Below are 13211 nucleotides of genomic sequence, written 5' to 3'. Positions count from 1 at the left end.
CCTTCCCCCAAATGAAATGAGTCCTATTTGTCCATAGGCCCTGGAAAATCCCACCTTGAACTCTCCTGGAATCTTTCTACTTGATCTGTCTTTTCATGCCTAAATCCGTTACTTTTAAACTAGTCTAGCCCTTCACTACCTGCTACTTCCAGATTGTCTCAGGACACTTCCCATCCTTGATCCTATCAAAATCCCATTTTCTTGGTTCCTGGTGTCTGAACTCTAGTTACCTCAGTTCCTGTCCACTCCCGTCAAGACCCTCCTTAATTCCTCCTTTAGTTACCCCAGTCTACTTGGCCAAACCTAAGTCCCTCCCACAATTTTTCTGTATGTAAGCCCCAACATGTTTCCACGAAGGTATTCAAATTCCTTAAGAGCCTAGCCAATGGTGAGATTTCTTTCTATAGTCTGGCCATTATGGTGGATCTTTAATAAACTTTGTTTTTCTTTGTCTGAAAGAAGGTTTAAGTCAAATTCATTCGGACAGGACCTGGCATGTTGGTATTCTGGGTCCCAAACACCCCAAAACTTCAACATCAAGAGGTGGTGACTTCCCACTCATTAGAAGTTTCTGAATATGTCTCCAAAGGAGCTTTTTAATGACAGGATCTCAGCACTGAAAGAGTACAAGTTCAGGGACATGTTAAACACTTAGTTCATCAGATACAAATTACCTGAACAAGAATGCCCTCTACAAAAAAAGATGCTATTACCTGCTAAGGTAGTTCATGATAACTTTGGACATTTCCAATAGTTGAGAATATTTTTTTATAGTAAACTGAAATCTACCTCTCCAGAACTTATAGTCATGATGCTTTGCTATGCCTGCTGGGGTCCATTCCCACAGTGCAGTTCTTTAAATAACAGAAGACAACTACCACACCTCCAATGAATTCTCTCCCCAGTTCCCATTCCATGAACTTGCTCCTCCTCCTGATTTCAGTATTTCTGTTGCTGGCCATTATCATTTACACAGTGTTTCAAGTCTGAAACACCGGTATGAGCTTTTAGCCCTCCTTTTCCTTCACCTAGCATATCTAGTTATCAAATCCTGTCGATTTCTAGGCAGCTAAGACATAAGTTGCATAGACGGTATCAACTTGTACTGGTGTAGGGAGTTTTCTCACCTAGATTTCCCCCATGTCAATGATGCCATAGTCCTAATCTCTTTCCTGAAATACCTCTGAAATCTTTCTCTTCTTTATTCCAATTGCCTTTATTGAAATATCCTTCTACCAGGTCTTGTTTCCATGCTATCCTCTCCCCTCCTTCGAGTTATGGTAGTATCAATTCTGACAGCCAGAATCATCATTGTTTTGTATAGATTTAGTCATTTCACTACTCTTCTTACTACTCAAGTTCCATCTTCTTTACCTAGCAAGTAAAACCCTTTACAAGGCAGCACAACCATAGCTTTTCAGCCCTATCTTTTATTACTGGTTCCAGGTACTCTTACCTCTAGCTAAACTCGATTTGTCTCTACCAACTGATCATGTCCTATACTTTCCCATCTCCATATTTGTTCACATTGCTCTGTAGGCCTATATTTTCTCACATTTTAATGCTAAATGCCCACACACTTTTAAAGCCCTGTACATAAATATCTCCATCCTTCTACCAAAACTGTCCTCTCCAATGTTACCAATGATCTCTTAAGCGCCAAATCCAATCGCCTTTCAATCCTCATTGTCTTCTGCCTCTCTGACTCACCTCTGACTCTATCTTTGACTACTGCTCAATCTTTCTTCCTTGATAATCTCTTCTGTCTAGGTTTTTGGGACACCACTTACTCTTAGTTCTCCTCCTCCATAACTGTTCCTTCTTAGTCTCAGTCACTTCTGCTGTATCCTCCCCCAGATCACACCTTCTGAGTTCTAGTCGGGGCTTTCTTATCTTCTCCCTCTCTACTACTTCACTTGGTGATCTCACAAGTATTTTCTGGCCTAGTGACACTGGGTGCCTGGTAAGCAAGGCATTTCACGTAGGCTCCAGATATTTTCTCTGGTTGTCACATGTCTGGAATCCTCTCACTCTTCCTCTCTTTATACTGCCTTCCTAGGCTTCTTTTTAGTCCCAACTAAAATCCTATCTTCTAAAGCAGGGCTTCTTAAACTTTTTACACTTGCAACCCCTTCAGTACTTCTTAAACTGTGGGTCATGACTCCATATGGGGTCACAACAATGGAAGCCTTTCCCAACTCATCTTAACTTTAATACAGGCCCTCTTTTAATTAATTCCTATTTATCCTCCATATAGCATGTTTACTCATATTTGCTTGCTGTTTCCCTGAGTAGACTGTAAGCTCCGTGAGGGGATCATTCTTGTATCCCCAGCTCTTAGCATAGTACCCAACATAGTAGGCACTTAATAAAGGTTGATTAACTGAAAAACATGAACTGAAACAACATCAATTTCTCAAACAAATCAAAAATCAATGGTTTGAAACCTACTGTTTTCATCCTTAAAAATAAAGTTAATGTTAAGTGATAACATGACTGCAAAAGAATGATCTTGGTGTCCAACAGGAATCACAAGAATAGCAACTGGGAGACCTGTGTTGGGAAATCCAGGATAAATTACTCCTTTTCCCTGGACCTTGGCATCTGAGATTTACACTGTCTCATTCTTGTCATATCTGCACGAAAATACTTTGAAAAATATAAAGTCCTATCAAAAAAAAAACCCATCAAATATAACTACTTTATTAACTTGTAACTACCTTATTATTCTACATATTCTGAAACAATGAAAAAGTTGTTCATCCAATGGCTTATAAAATCATCCATCATTTCAAGGCTTATAGGTTAAATTTTAAATTTATGAGATGTATTAATGCATTTGTTAACTAATTAGCTAAGTAACATGGGGATAAATACAGTCCTGGGCCTATAATCACGAAGACTTAAGTTCAAATCTGGTTTCAGATACTTACTAATTGGTGTGATTCAGTGTACATCACTTAAGGCACCTGTATGCCTTGATTTCCTTTATTGTAAAATAAGGTTGATATAATGATATCTATCATCTTCCCAAGTTCAAATTCAGTCTCAGATGCTTATTAGCAGTGTGACCCTGAGCAAGTCATTTAACCCTGTTTGCCTTAGTTCCTCATCTATAAAATGAGGGGGAAACAGCAAGCCACTTCAATATCTCTACCAAGAAAACCTCAACATGGGGTCATGGAGAATTGAAAATGACTGAAACAAATGAACAACAATTTCATAGTTCACTGTAAGGATCAAATGAGTAATTATGAGTATAAATTAATATGTCTGTAAAGCACTTATCACTGACTGGTACATTAATAAGTGCTTAATAAATGCTTGTTCCCTTTCACCTACCTAAAAATGAATGTCTTTATAGTCATCCTCCTGAGTCTTCCCACTTTTGCTTATACTGTACCCATGCTTAGAGCAGAACTTTTCTACTCCATCTCCCTTGCTTTCCAGGACAATTCAGGTGCCACTTCTTTCATGAAATCTTCTCTGCCTTCTCTTCCCTCTATCCCCTACTCTAGGTGAAAGAAGTTATCTTTTTCTCTTCCAATTTCTCAAAACACTCTCTCCTGGCTCTTCTTTGACTCATTACATTCTATCTTCTATTACATCTGTGTACATGTTTTATATTCCCTCTCCTTCCCCTTAAATTCTTTGAGGGCAGGGAATATGTAATTTTATATCATTTTATCTCAGCACCTAGCACAGTGCTTAGCATGGAGTATGCACTTAATAACTACTTGCAGAATTGAATAAAATGCTTAATCAAGTCATATACATTTTATAGTCACAAAGTAAATTCTTTTAAGTTTACATGAGCTGTTTTATTAGTACCTACAATAATAATGCCATTGCAGAACTCTTTCACTGGATAAACTTTTTCACTGAGCAATACCGCCCTCTGGGAGGTGCTGGACAAGGTGGCACTGTCTCAGGTGCAATTGTGGGGTGTTGAATAAAAGTAAGGGGGCAGTGGAAGATGGAAGCATAAGGAAAGAAAACAAGAAAATTTCAAAAAACTATCTGATCTGTATGTTTCATCTGTTGTGTAACAACAGTGATCACATTATTTTCCAAATAAACACACAAAATGCAAATTATAACCAATCAGTGGTCAAGTCCACTAACAGGTCTTAACAAGCAAGTGTTGGCAGGCCAGCATGTTGTGCATTGTTGGGAAGTCCAACATGTATAAGCAGGAATAGCTTCGTGTAATGACTTGTTCACAATACACAATATATGGTTACATGAGGCAATACTGCATAACCAAAATTTCAATGCAGAAAAAACCCACAAATTTAAAATTATTAAATTTAAGATGTATAATTTAAAAATATATATACTACATATTTTATAATATATACTATATTTTTTAAATGATGCAAATTTTAAAAAAAAATGTTAAATGGTTAAAGAAAGATTTCCAGGGAGGAGAATGAGTAATTTGGTTTTCTTAAAGGGGTGGTAGGACAAATACATTTGGGAATCTCTGGTCCAATTATTAAAGCTGAGGAATAAAAGCTTGTGTCAAATCTAATAAGAGATTTTAACCTATTTCAAAAGGACAAAAGGTTAGATCCATTAACAATAAATGAAATCTCTTGCAATTCATTGATTATTTTCTTCCAATGAGACCTAATTAGTGAAATAATCAAAATTTTACAACTATTTTGTTTTTGAAAAACATCTATCTAGGGTACAATCCCTATCCACCTATAAGAGAACAGACAAAATAGCAAATATTTCCAAAACTAGGAAATCTAAAAATTATCTATTCTTACTGAAATTATAGTACTAAATATGTACCAAGACTGTCCCAAGGAATATCCATTAAAGGATCTATTAGGCCTGCCTATACTGTACACAGAACCATGGAATGTTAGAGCTTGGAAGTGTCTTCACATTTAGTCAACCCCACCTCATTTTCCAGATAATGAAGCTAAAATCCTGACAACCTAAATGACTTGCCTCTGTCAAAATAAATCAGGGACAAGGCATGAAGTAGAATTAAGGTCTCTTACCCACTCATCAGTTCTCCTTTCATTATCCCTTTCTGTATATTACACACATTCATTAAACAATATATTCTTATCAAGGGACCCCTTCATATTTGAAAAAACTAACTCTTGGTTAAATAATACATGAAACTTACTTTAGCAATTCATTGCTTCCTTGTTCATTATCTTGTGTTATATCTTGTGAAATAGCATCTGACAGATCAACTGAAGTTGGCAGGTTTTTTTCTTCAGTTGTTGGATCTGGTTTTTTCAGAGAACTGCTGCATATGTCACTTTGCTTTTTAAATTCTTCTTCATGAAGAACAGTGATATTCTGTGAATCCTTTTCAGTTTTGTCATGTTCACTTTTGAGGGTTGGTTGGTGGGGGGATTTTGCTGAGATATTAAATAAGTTACCAAGGAATTGGAGAAAGCCTTCTTTTGGCTGTTTATCATTGTCTACAGTCTTAGCATCTGAGGGTAAAGTGGAAAAGTTGTCTGGCTTTTTTGAGTCTTCTTCTGGTGAAAGATTAGCTGATTTCTCAGAATGGCTCCTACTGTTCTCACTTTGGGAAATCTTTAAAAACAAAATTAAAGAGAGATCATAAATAAAAATTATTTTAAATACACACACATACATGAGTGTGCAAATATATATAAATATATATATGTACATACATATAATTCCTATTTTTATAGAGAGATTATTATACCTGAAGTGTAGGAATGCTAAAAGCAACTACAATTAACAGGCGTCATGAATTAAGCTAGGAGTAAATATATTAAGAATGAATAAAGAAAATCGGTTTAAGATATATAATTAGGGGAAATGTTAGCATAAGCATAATAAATCCCAAAGAAATATAAAAAATACTCAAACATTGGTTATAATAATAATAAATATAATAATAATGACAGCAACTTAATTACAATCCCAATCAATGGAGTTATCTTAGCTAGTAATGCGTCACAGATTATTTATGTCTCCACTGCACCCTTTTCTCCCCAAACAACAACCAGCAATTGTAATTCTTTAGAAAAAATTGTATTCTATGACTAGAAAACATTTTTTAAAAATCACCAGTAAACCACTACCATTAAAAGAACAATCTTGTGTTTCAGGGAGCTAAAGTTTCCCAGAAAAAGTTCAGTCTGCTTCCCTACTTCTGTTCAATGCTGGGCTTATGTTACAGTAAAACAAATTACTATTCATATATATTGCTATGACTTCATAGTACAGAAAGCTAAGTTAGACACATCAAAGGGTTGCATTATTCTTTAAATAAGATTAAAACAATCAGAAAAAGATTCCTAAAATATTGCAAAAGTAAAAGAGTTAAATTATCACAAGGTACTTCTAAGCCCACACAAACCTAATTTCCTAAGCAAATACTCTTCAAAAAGATTTTCTGGTGAGGGCAGAGCCAAGATGGTGGAGTATAGGCAGGGACTTGCCTGTGCTCTCTACCAACCCCCTCCAAATACCTGTAAAGAATGACTCTAAACAAATTCTAGAGCAGAACCCACCAAAAAAAAAAAAAAACCAGTGAAACAAATTTCCAGCACAAGACAACCTGGAAGGTCAACAGGAATAGGCTGAGAGAAGAGCACAGTCTGATGTAGACCACACCAGCACAGACTGGGCCCCAGCAAACCTGAAACAGGCCACAGGAGACTGAATCACTGGCAGCTGTGGTGGTTTCCAGACTTCTCAGCCCATAAATACCAAAGACAACTTATAAGGTCAGTAGGAAAGGTCTGTCTGACCTGGATAAGAGAGAAGTGCAATCTAGCCCCAGCCCCAGGAAACCAGGAGCATGCATTGGAAGTTACTAAATCAACAGTGACAAGGGCAGCAGTTACTTCCAGAGCTCTCCACCTACAGATTGTAAAGGGATTGAACAACTGATAAGAAGAAGACCACAGGGATCTCTTTACGAGGACTGAGGCAGGACTCTGTTGTTTTGCCCATACTTGAATCTGGATCACAGTCCTGGGACAAGAAGGAGCATTAGTATAGCAAAGCTTGTGGCAGCAACAGAGAGGGAACCCTCCCCAAAGTTCCAGGGCAGAAAAGAGAGCTTGTGGTCACTCACAGACTAGAGCACAGGCCAAGAGAGGAGTAAACACTTCTTAGATCATACTACCTTGAGAGAGCTGAAAACTTAGAAGCATCTCTGAAAAAAGCTGCACAAAAGCCCTCAAGCTTGGGACAGTTTGCTCTCCACACTGGAAGAAGAGCTATACCTTAATAAAGAGTTAAAAAGTCAAGTAATAGGCTGGGGAAATGAACAATGGAAAAAAACCTCAGATTACAGAAACTTACTTTGGTGACAAGGAAGCTAAAACATATACTCAGAAGAAGACAAAAAAGCCAAAGCTTGTACACCCGAAACCTCCAAGAAAAATATGAATTGGTCTCAGGGCAAGGAAGAGCTCAAAAAGGACTTTGAAAATCAAATAAGAGAAGTAAAGACAAAATTGGAAAGAGAAATGAGAGTAATGCAAGAAAATCATGAAAAACAAGTCAACAGCCTGGTAAAGGAGACCCAAAGAAATACTAAAGAAAATAACACTAAAAATAGAGTAGACTAAGTGGCAAAAGAGGTACAAAAAGCCAGTGAGGAGAAGAATGCCTTGAATAGCAGAATTAACCAAATGGAAAAGAAGGTTCAAAAGCTCACTGAAGAAAATAATTCCTTAAAAATTAGAATGGAGCAAATGGAAGCTATTCCATTTGATGAGAAATCAAGAAATTATAAAACAAAACCAAAAGAATGAAAAAATATACACAAGACACAGTAGACAATGACCATACTAGTCTACTGTTATATATATATATTCTGACAAAAACTGCAGGGAAAACTGGAAAACAGTATGGCAGAAACTGGGCATAGACCAATGTTTTGCACCATTTGCCAAAATAAAGTCCACATGGGTACATGATTTAGATATAAAGGCTCTAAAGATATGAGCAAATTAGGAGAGCAAGGAATAAATTGCCTGGCAGATTTATGGAGAATGGAGGAATTTATGACTAAACAAGAGATGAAGAACATTATGAGATGCAAAATGGATAATTTTGATCACATTAAATTTAAAAAGTTTTATACAAAGTCAATGCAACCAAGATTAGGAAGGAAGCAGAAAACTGGAAAAGAATTTTTACAACTAGTATCTCTATTAAAATATAGAGAGAACTGAGTCAAATTTATAAGAACACAAGTCATTCCCCAATTGATAAATGGTCAAAGGATATGAACAAGCAGTATTCAGAGGAATAAGTTAAGGCTACCTATAGTCATCTGAGAAAAATGCTTCAAATCACTATTGATTAGAGAAAGGCAAATCAAAACAACTCTTAGGTACCACATCACACGTATCAGATTGGCTAACATGACAAAACAGGAAAATGATAAATGTTGGAGAAGATGTGGGAAAATTGGAATACTAATGCATTGTTGGTGGAGTTCTGATCAAAGCATTTGAAAGCAATTTGGAACTATAAAGGGCTACAAAAATATGCGTACCCTTTGACCTAGCAATATCATTTCTAGGGCTGTACCCTAAGGGAATCATAAAAATGTGAAAAGGATCAACATGTACAAAAATATTTATGGCAGCATTTTTTTTTTTTTTGTGGTGGCCAAGAATTAGAAGTTGAGAGGATACCTATCAATTGCGGAATAAATTATAAATTATAACAAAATATCACAATAAATTTATTAATATACTATATAATAATATAGTATATGTATTACATATAGTAATATACAATAATAATAAAATAATACAAATTATAGTATTTAAATTTAATGGAATAATATTGTTCCATAAGAAACGATGAGCAGGTGGACTTCTGAAAAAACCTGGATTTATATAAACTGATGCTAAGTGAAGTGATTAGAACCAGGAGAATATTACATACACAAGAACAGCCACATTTTGCAATAACTGACTTTGATTGACTTACTTCTTCTTAGAGGAACTAAAACAATGCCAAAAGGCTCAGGATGGAAAATGCCATCCACATACACAGAAAGAAATATGGCATCTCAATGCAGATCAAAACATATTATTTGTTCTCTTTTTTTTGTTGTTTTATGTTTCTTTCTCATGGTTCCTCCCTTACATTCCAATTCTTCTATACAACATGACTAATGTGAAAATGTTTTTAATAAGAATGTATATGTAGAGCCTATATCAAATGGCATGCTGTGTTGGGAAGGGAGGGGTGAAAAAAATTTAAAACTTATGTAAGTGAATGTTGAAAACTAAAAATAAATAAATTCATAAAAAAGAATAAAAAATAGAAAATGTGAAATATCTCACTGGAAGAACAATTGACCTGAAAAGTAAATCCTGGAGAGGTAATTTAAAAATTGTTGGACTATGTGAAAGCCATGATTAATAAAAGAGCCTTAACATATTTTTCAGGGAAATTATCAAGGAAAATTGCCCTATTATAGAACCTGAGGGTAAAATAGAAATTCAAAAAATCCTCTGATCACCTCCCAAAAGATATACCAAAATGATAACTCACAGGAATATTACAGCCAAATTCCAGAGTTTCCAAGTCAAGGAGAAAATATTGCACACAACCAGAAAGAAACAATTCAAGTATTGTGGAACCACAATCAGGATAACACAAGATTTACCAGTTTCTACATTAATTTGGAGGGCTTGAAATATGATATTCCGGGAATCAAAGGAGCTAGGATTGTAACCAAGAAACACCTATACCCATTACTGAGTGTAATTTGACATTCAATGAAGTAGAGGAATTTTACGTGTACCTGAGAAAAAAAAGCTAAATAGAAAATTTGACTTTCAAATACAAGAATCAAGAGAAGCATGAAAAAATAAACAGGAAAGAGAAATCATAAGGGACTTAATCAATTTAAACTGTTTCAATTTCTACACTGAAAGATGTATTTGTAACTCATAAGGCCTTTCTCATTATTAGAGCAGTTAGAGTGAATATACATAGACAGAGGGCACAGGTGCAAGCTGAATATGAAGGGATGATACCTAAAAAATAAAATTAAGAGGGAAGAGAGAGGAATGTGCTGAGAGAAAAAGAAAGGGAGAGGTAGAATGTGGTAAATTATCTCACATAAAAGAGGTAAGAAAAAACTTTTGCACTGAAGGGAAAAAGAGGGGAAGTGAGAGGGAATGAATGAACCTTACTCTCGTCAGAACTGGGTATAGAAATCTATCTCACCTTACAGGAAAGTAGGGGTGAAGGGAAGAAGAGCAGAAGGGATGACAGAAGGGAGGGCAGATTGGGGGCGGGGGTACTTAGAATCAAACACTTTTGAGAAGGAACAGGTGAAAAGAGAGAATAGAATACACAAGGGAGGGGGGCCCTGGATAGGATGGAGGGAAATATAGTTACTCTTTCACAACATGAGTATTATGGAAGTGTTTTGCATGATTACACATGTATAACCTACATCTAATTGCTTTTCTTCTCAATGAGGGTGTTTATGGAGGGAGGAAGGGAGAAAATTTGGAACACAAAGTTTTTTTTTTTAATTAATTTAATTTTTTTCAGTGTTCTACAATCACTTCCATGTATCTTAGATTGTCTTCCCTCCCTCCCCCTCCTTACTCCCTTCCTCTCCACTCCCTCCCTGAGATGGCATACAATTTTATATAGATTCTACACATACATTCCTATTAAACACATTTTTACCTTTAGGCATGCTACATAGAAGAACTAAAATGAATGGGAGAAATCATACAACAAAGCAAAACATGATACAAAAGAAAATGGTCTGCTTCATTCTGCGATCAAATTCCATAATTCTTTCTCTGGATGTGCAAGGCATATTTCCTTAAGAGTCCATAGGAAATTTTTCAAGTTTTTGCATTGCAATTAAGTACTAAGTCTATCAGAAAAATTCCTCTCATACTGTAGTTTCTGCTGTGTACAAAGTTCTCCTGGTTCTGCTCCTTTAACTCAGCATCAGTTCATATAAGTCTTTCCAGACGTCTCTGAAGTCATCCTGTTCATCATTTCTTATAGCACAATAGTATTCCATTACATTATATGCTAGGTGGTGTACTGGATTGAGCACCAGTGCAGGACTCAGGAGGATGTGAGTTCAAATTTCACCTCAGACACTTGACATTCACTAGCTGTGTGACCTTCGGCAAGTCACTTAACCCCAACTGCTATCTGGTCACTGGATTCAGGTGGCTCTGGAGGAGAAGTGAGGCTGGTGACCTGCACAGCCCTCCCTCACTCAAAACAAAGTCAAGTGCAAGTCATGTCATTATTGGTCTGATGGCATGGTCTTGTTTGGCAACTAAGGACGAGCACACACCACAATTTATTTAGCCATTCCCCAACTGATGGGCATCCCCTTGATTTCTAGTTTTTGGCTACCACAAAGAAGGCTGCTATAAATATTTTTGTGTATGTGGGACCTTTTCCCATTTTTACGATCTCTTGGGGATACAGGCCTAGAAGCAGTATTGCTGGGTCAAAGGGTATGCACATTTTTGAAGTCCTTTGGGAATAGTTCAAAATTGTTCTCCAGAATAGTTGGATCAGCTCACAGCTCCACCAACAATGAATTAGTGTTCCAACTCTCTCACATCTTCTCCAACATTTATCATCTTCCTGTTTTGTCATGTTAGCCACTCTGATAGGTATGATGTGGCATTTCAGAGTTGTTTTGATTTGCATTTCTCTAATCAATAGTGATTTAGAGCATTTTTTTCTTATGACTATTGATAGTTTTAATTTCTTCCTCTGAAAACTGCCTGTTCATATCCTTTGACCATTATCAGTTGGGGAATGATTTATATTCTTGTACATTTGACTCAGTTTTCTATATATTTTAGAAATGAGGCCTTTATCACAGCCACTAGTTGCAAAAATTCTTTCCCAATTTTCTGCATCCCTCCTAATCTTGGTTGTATTGGGTTTTTTTGTGCAAAAACTTTTCAATTTAATATAATCAAAATTATCCATTTTGCACTTCATAATGTTTTCTATCTCTTGTTTAGTCAAAAATTTCCCCATTCTCCATAAATCTGAATACACTATTCCTTGTTCCACTAACTTGTTTACAGTATCAATCTTTATACCTAGATCATGTACCCATTTGGACTTTATTCTTGTGAACAGTGTCAGGTATTGGTCTATGCCCAGTTTCTGCCACACTGTTTTCCAGTTTTCCCAGTAATTTTTGTTAAATAGTGAGTTCTTATCCCAGAAGCTGAGGTCCTTGGGTTTATCAAACAGTAGATTGCTATATTTATTAACTACTGTGTCTTAAGAACCTAATCTATTCCACTGGTCTACCCCTCTGTTTCTTAGTCAGTACCAAGTGCTTTTGATAATTGCCGCTTTACAATACAATTTGAGATTTGGTAGGGTTAGGCCACCTTCTCTGCATTTCTTTTCATTAGTTCCCTTGATATTCTGGACCTCTGCTCTTTCAGATGAATTTTGATATTTATTCTAGCTCTAGAAAATAATTATCTGATTGTTTGCTTGGTATGGCACTGAATAAGTAAAATTAATTTAGGTAGAATTGTAATTTTTATTATACTGGCTCGGCCTACCCACCAGTGACTGATGGTTTTCCACTTACTTATATATGACCTTATTTGTGCGAAAAGTGTTTTGTAATCGTGTTCATATAGTCCCTGGGTTTGTCTTGGTAGGTAGACTCCCAAATATTTCATAGTATCTACCTTAGCTCTAAATGGGATTTCTCTATTTCTAGCTATTGGGCTTTGTTACTAATATATAGAAACGCAGAAGATTTGAGTGCGTTTATTTTGTAATGTGCAACTCTGCCTAAGTTTTTTATTATTTCAAGTAGTTTTTTACTTGCTTCTCTGGGATTGTCTAAGTATATCATCATATCATCTGCGAAGAGTGATAACTTAGTTTCTTCTTTGCCTATTCTAATTTCTTCAATTTCTTTTTTTCCCTCTTATTGCTACAACTAGAATTTTTAATACTACATTGAATAACAGTGGTGATAATGGACATCCTTGTTTCACCCCTGATCTTATTGGAAATGCATCTAGCTTATCCTCATTGCATATAATGCTTGTTGAAGGTTTTAGATAGATACTGCTTATTATTTTATGGAAAGTGGAACACAAAGTTTTAAAAATGAATTGTTTTTTACACTTAACTGAGTAAATAAGATACACAGGCAGTGAGATATAGAAATCTATTTTACCCTA

The 13211-nt window shown here is 35.9% G+C and overlaps 1 protein-coding gene across 1 annotated transcript in view; it reads right to left on the bottom strand.

Moving 5' to 3' along the window:
* Positions 1 to 13211, bottom strand: part of CRYBG3 (crystallin beta-gamma domain containing 3) — a 150584-nt gene that overhangs the window by 90594 nt on the left and 46779 nt on the right. The window contains exon 3 of the mRNA XM_072618684.1: positions 5150 to 5571. Coding sequence (XP_072474785.1) covers positions 5150 to 5571 — 422 coding nt within the window. The remainder of the gene's footprint in view (positions 1 to 5149; positions 5572 to 13211) is intronic.

This window comes from Notamacropus eugenii, chromosome 6, assembly GCF_028372415.1.
Source record: "Notamacropus eugenii isolate mMacEug1 chromosome 6, mMacEug1.pri_v2, whole genome shotgun sequence".
NCBI classification, from domain to species: domain Eukaryota; kingdom Metazoa; phylum Chordata; class Mammalia; order Diprotodontia; family Macropodidae; genus Notamacropus; species Notamacropus eugenii.
Note: the sequence above shows the minus strand (reverse complement) of the source record. Positions and strands in the feature narration are given on the sequence as shown.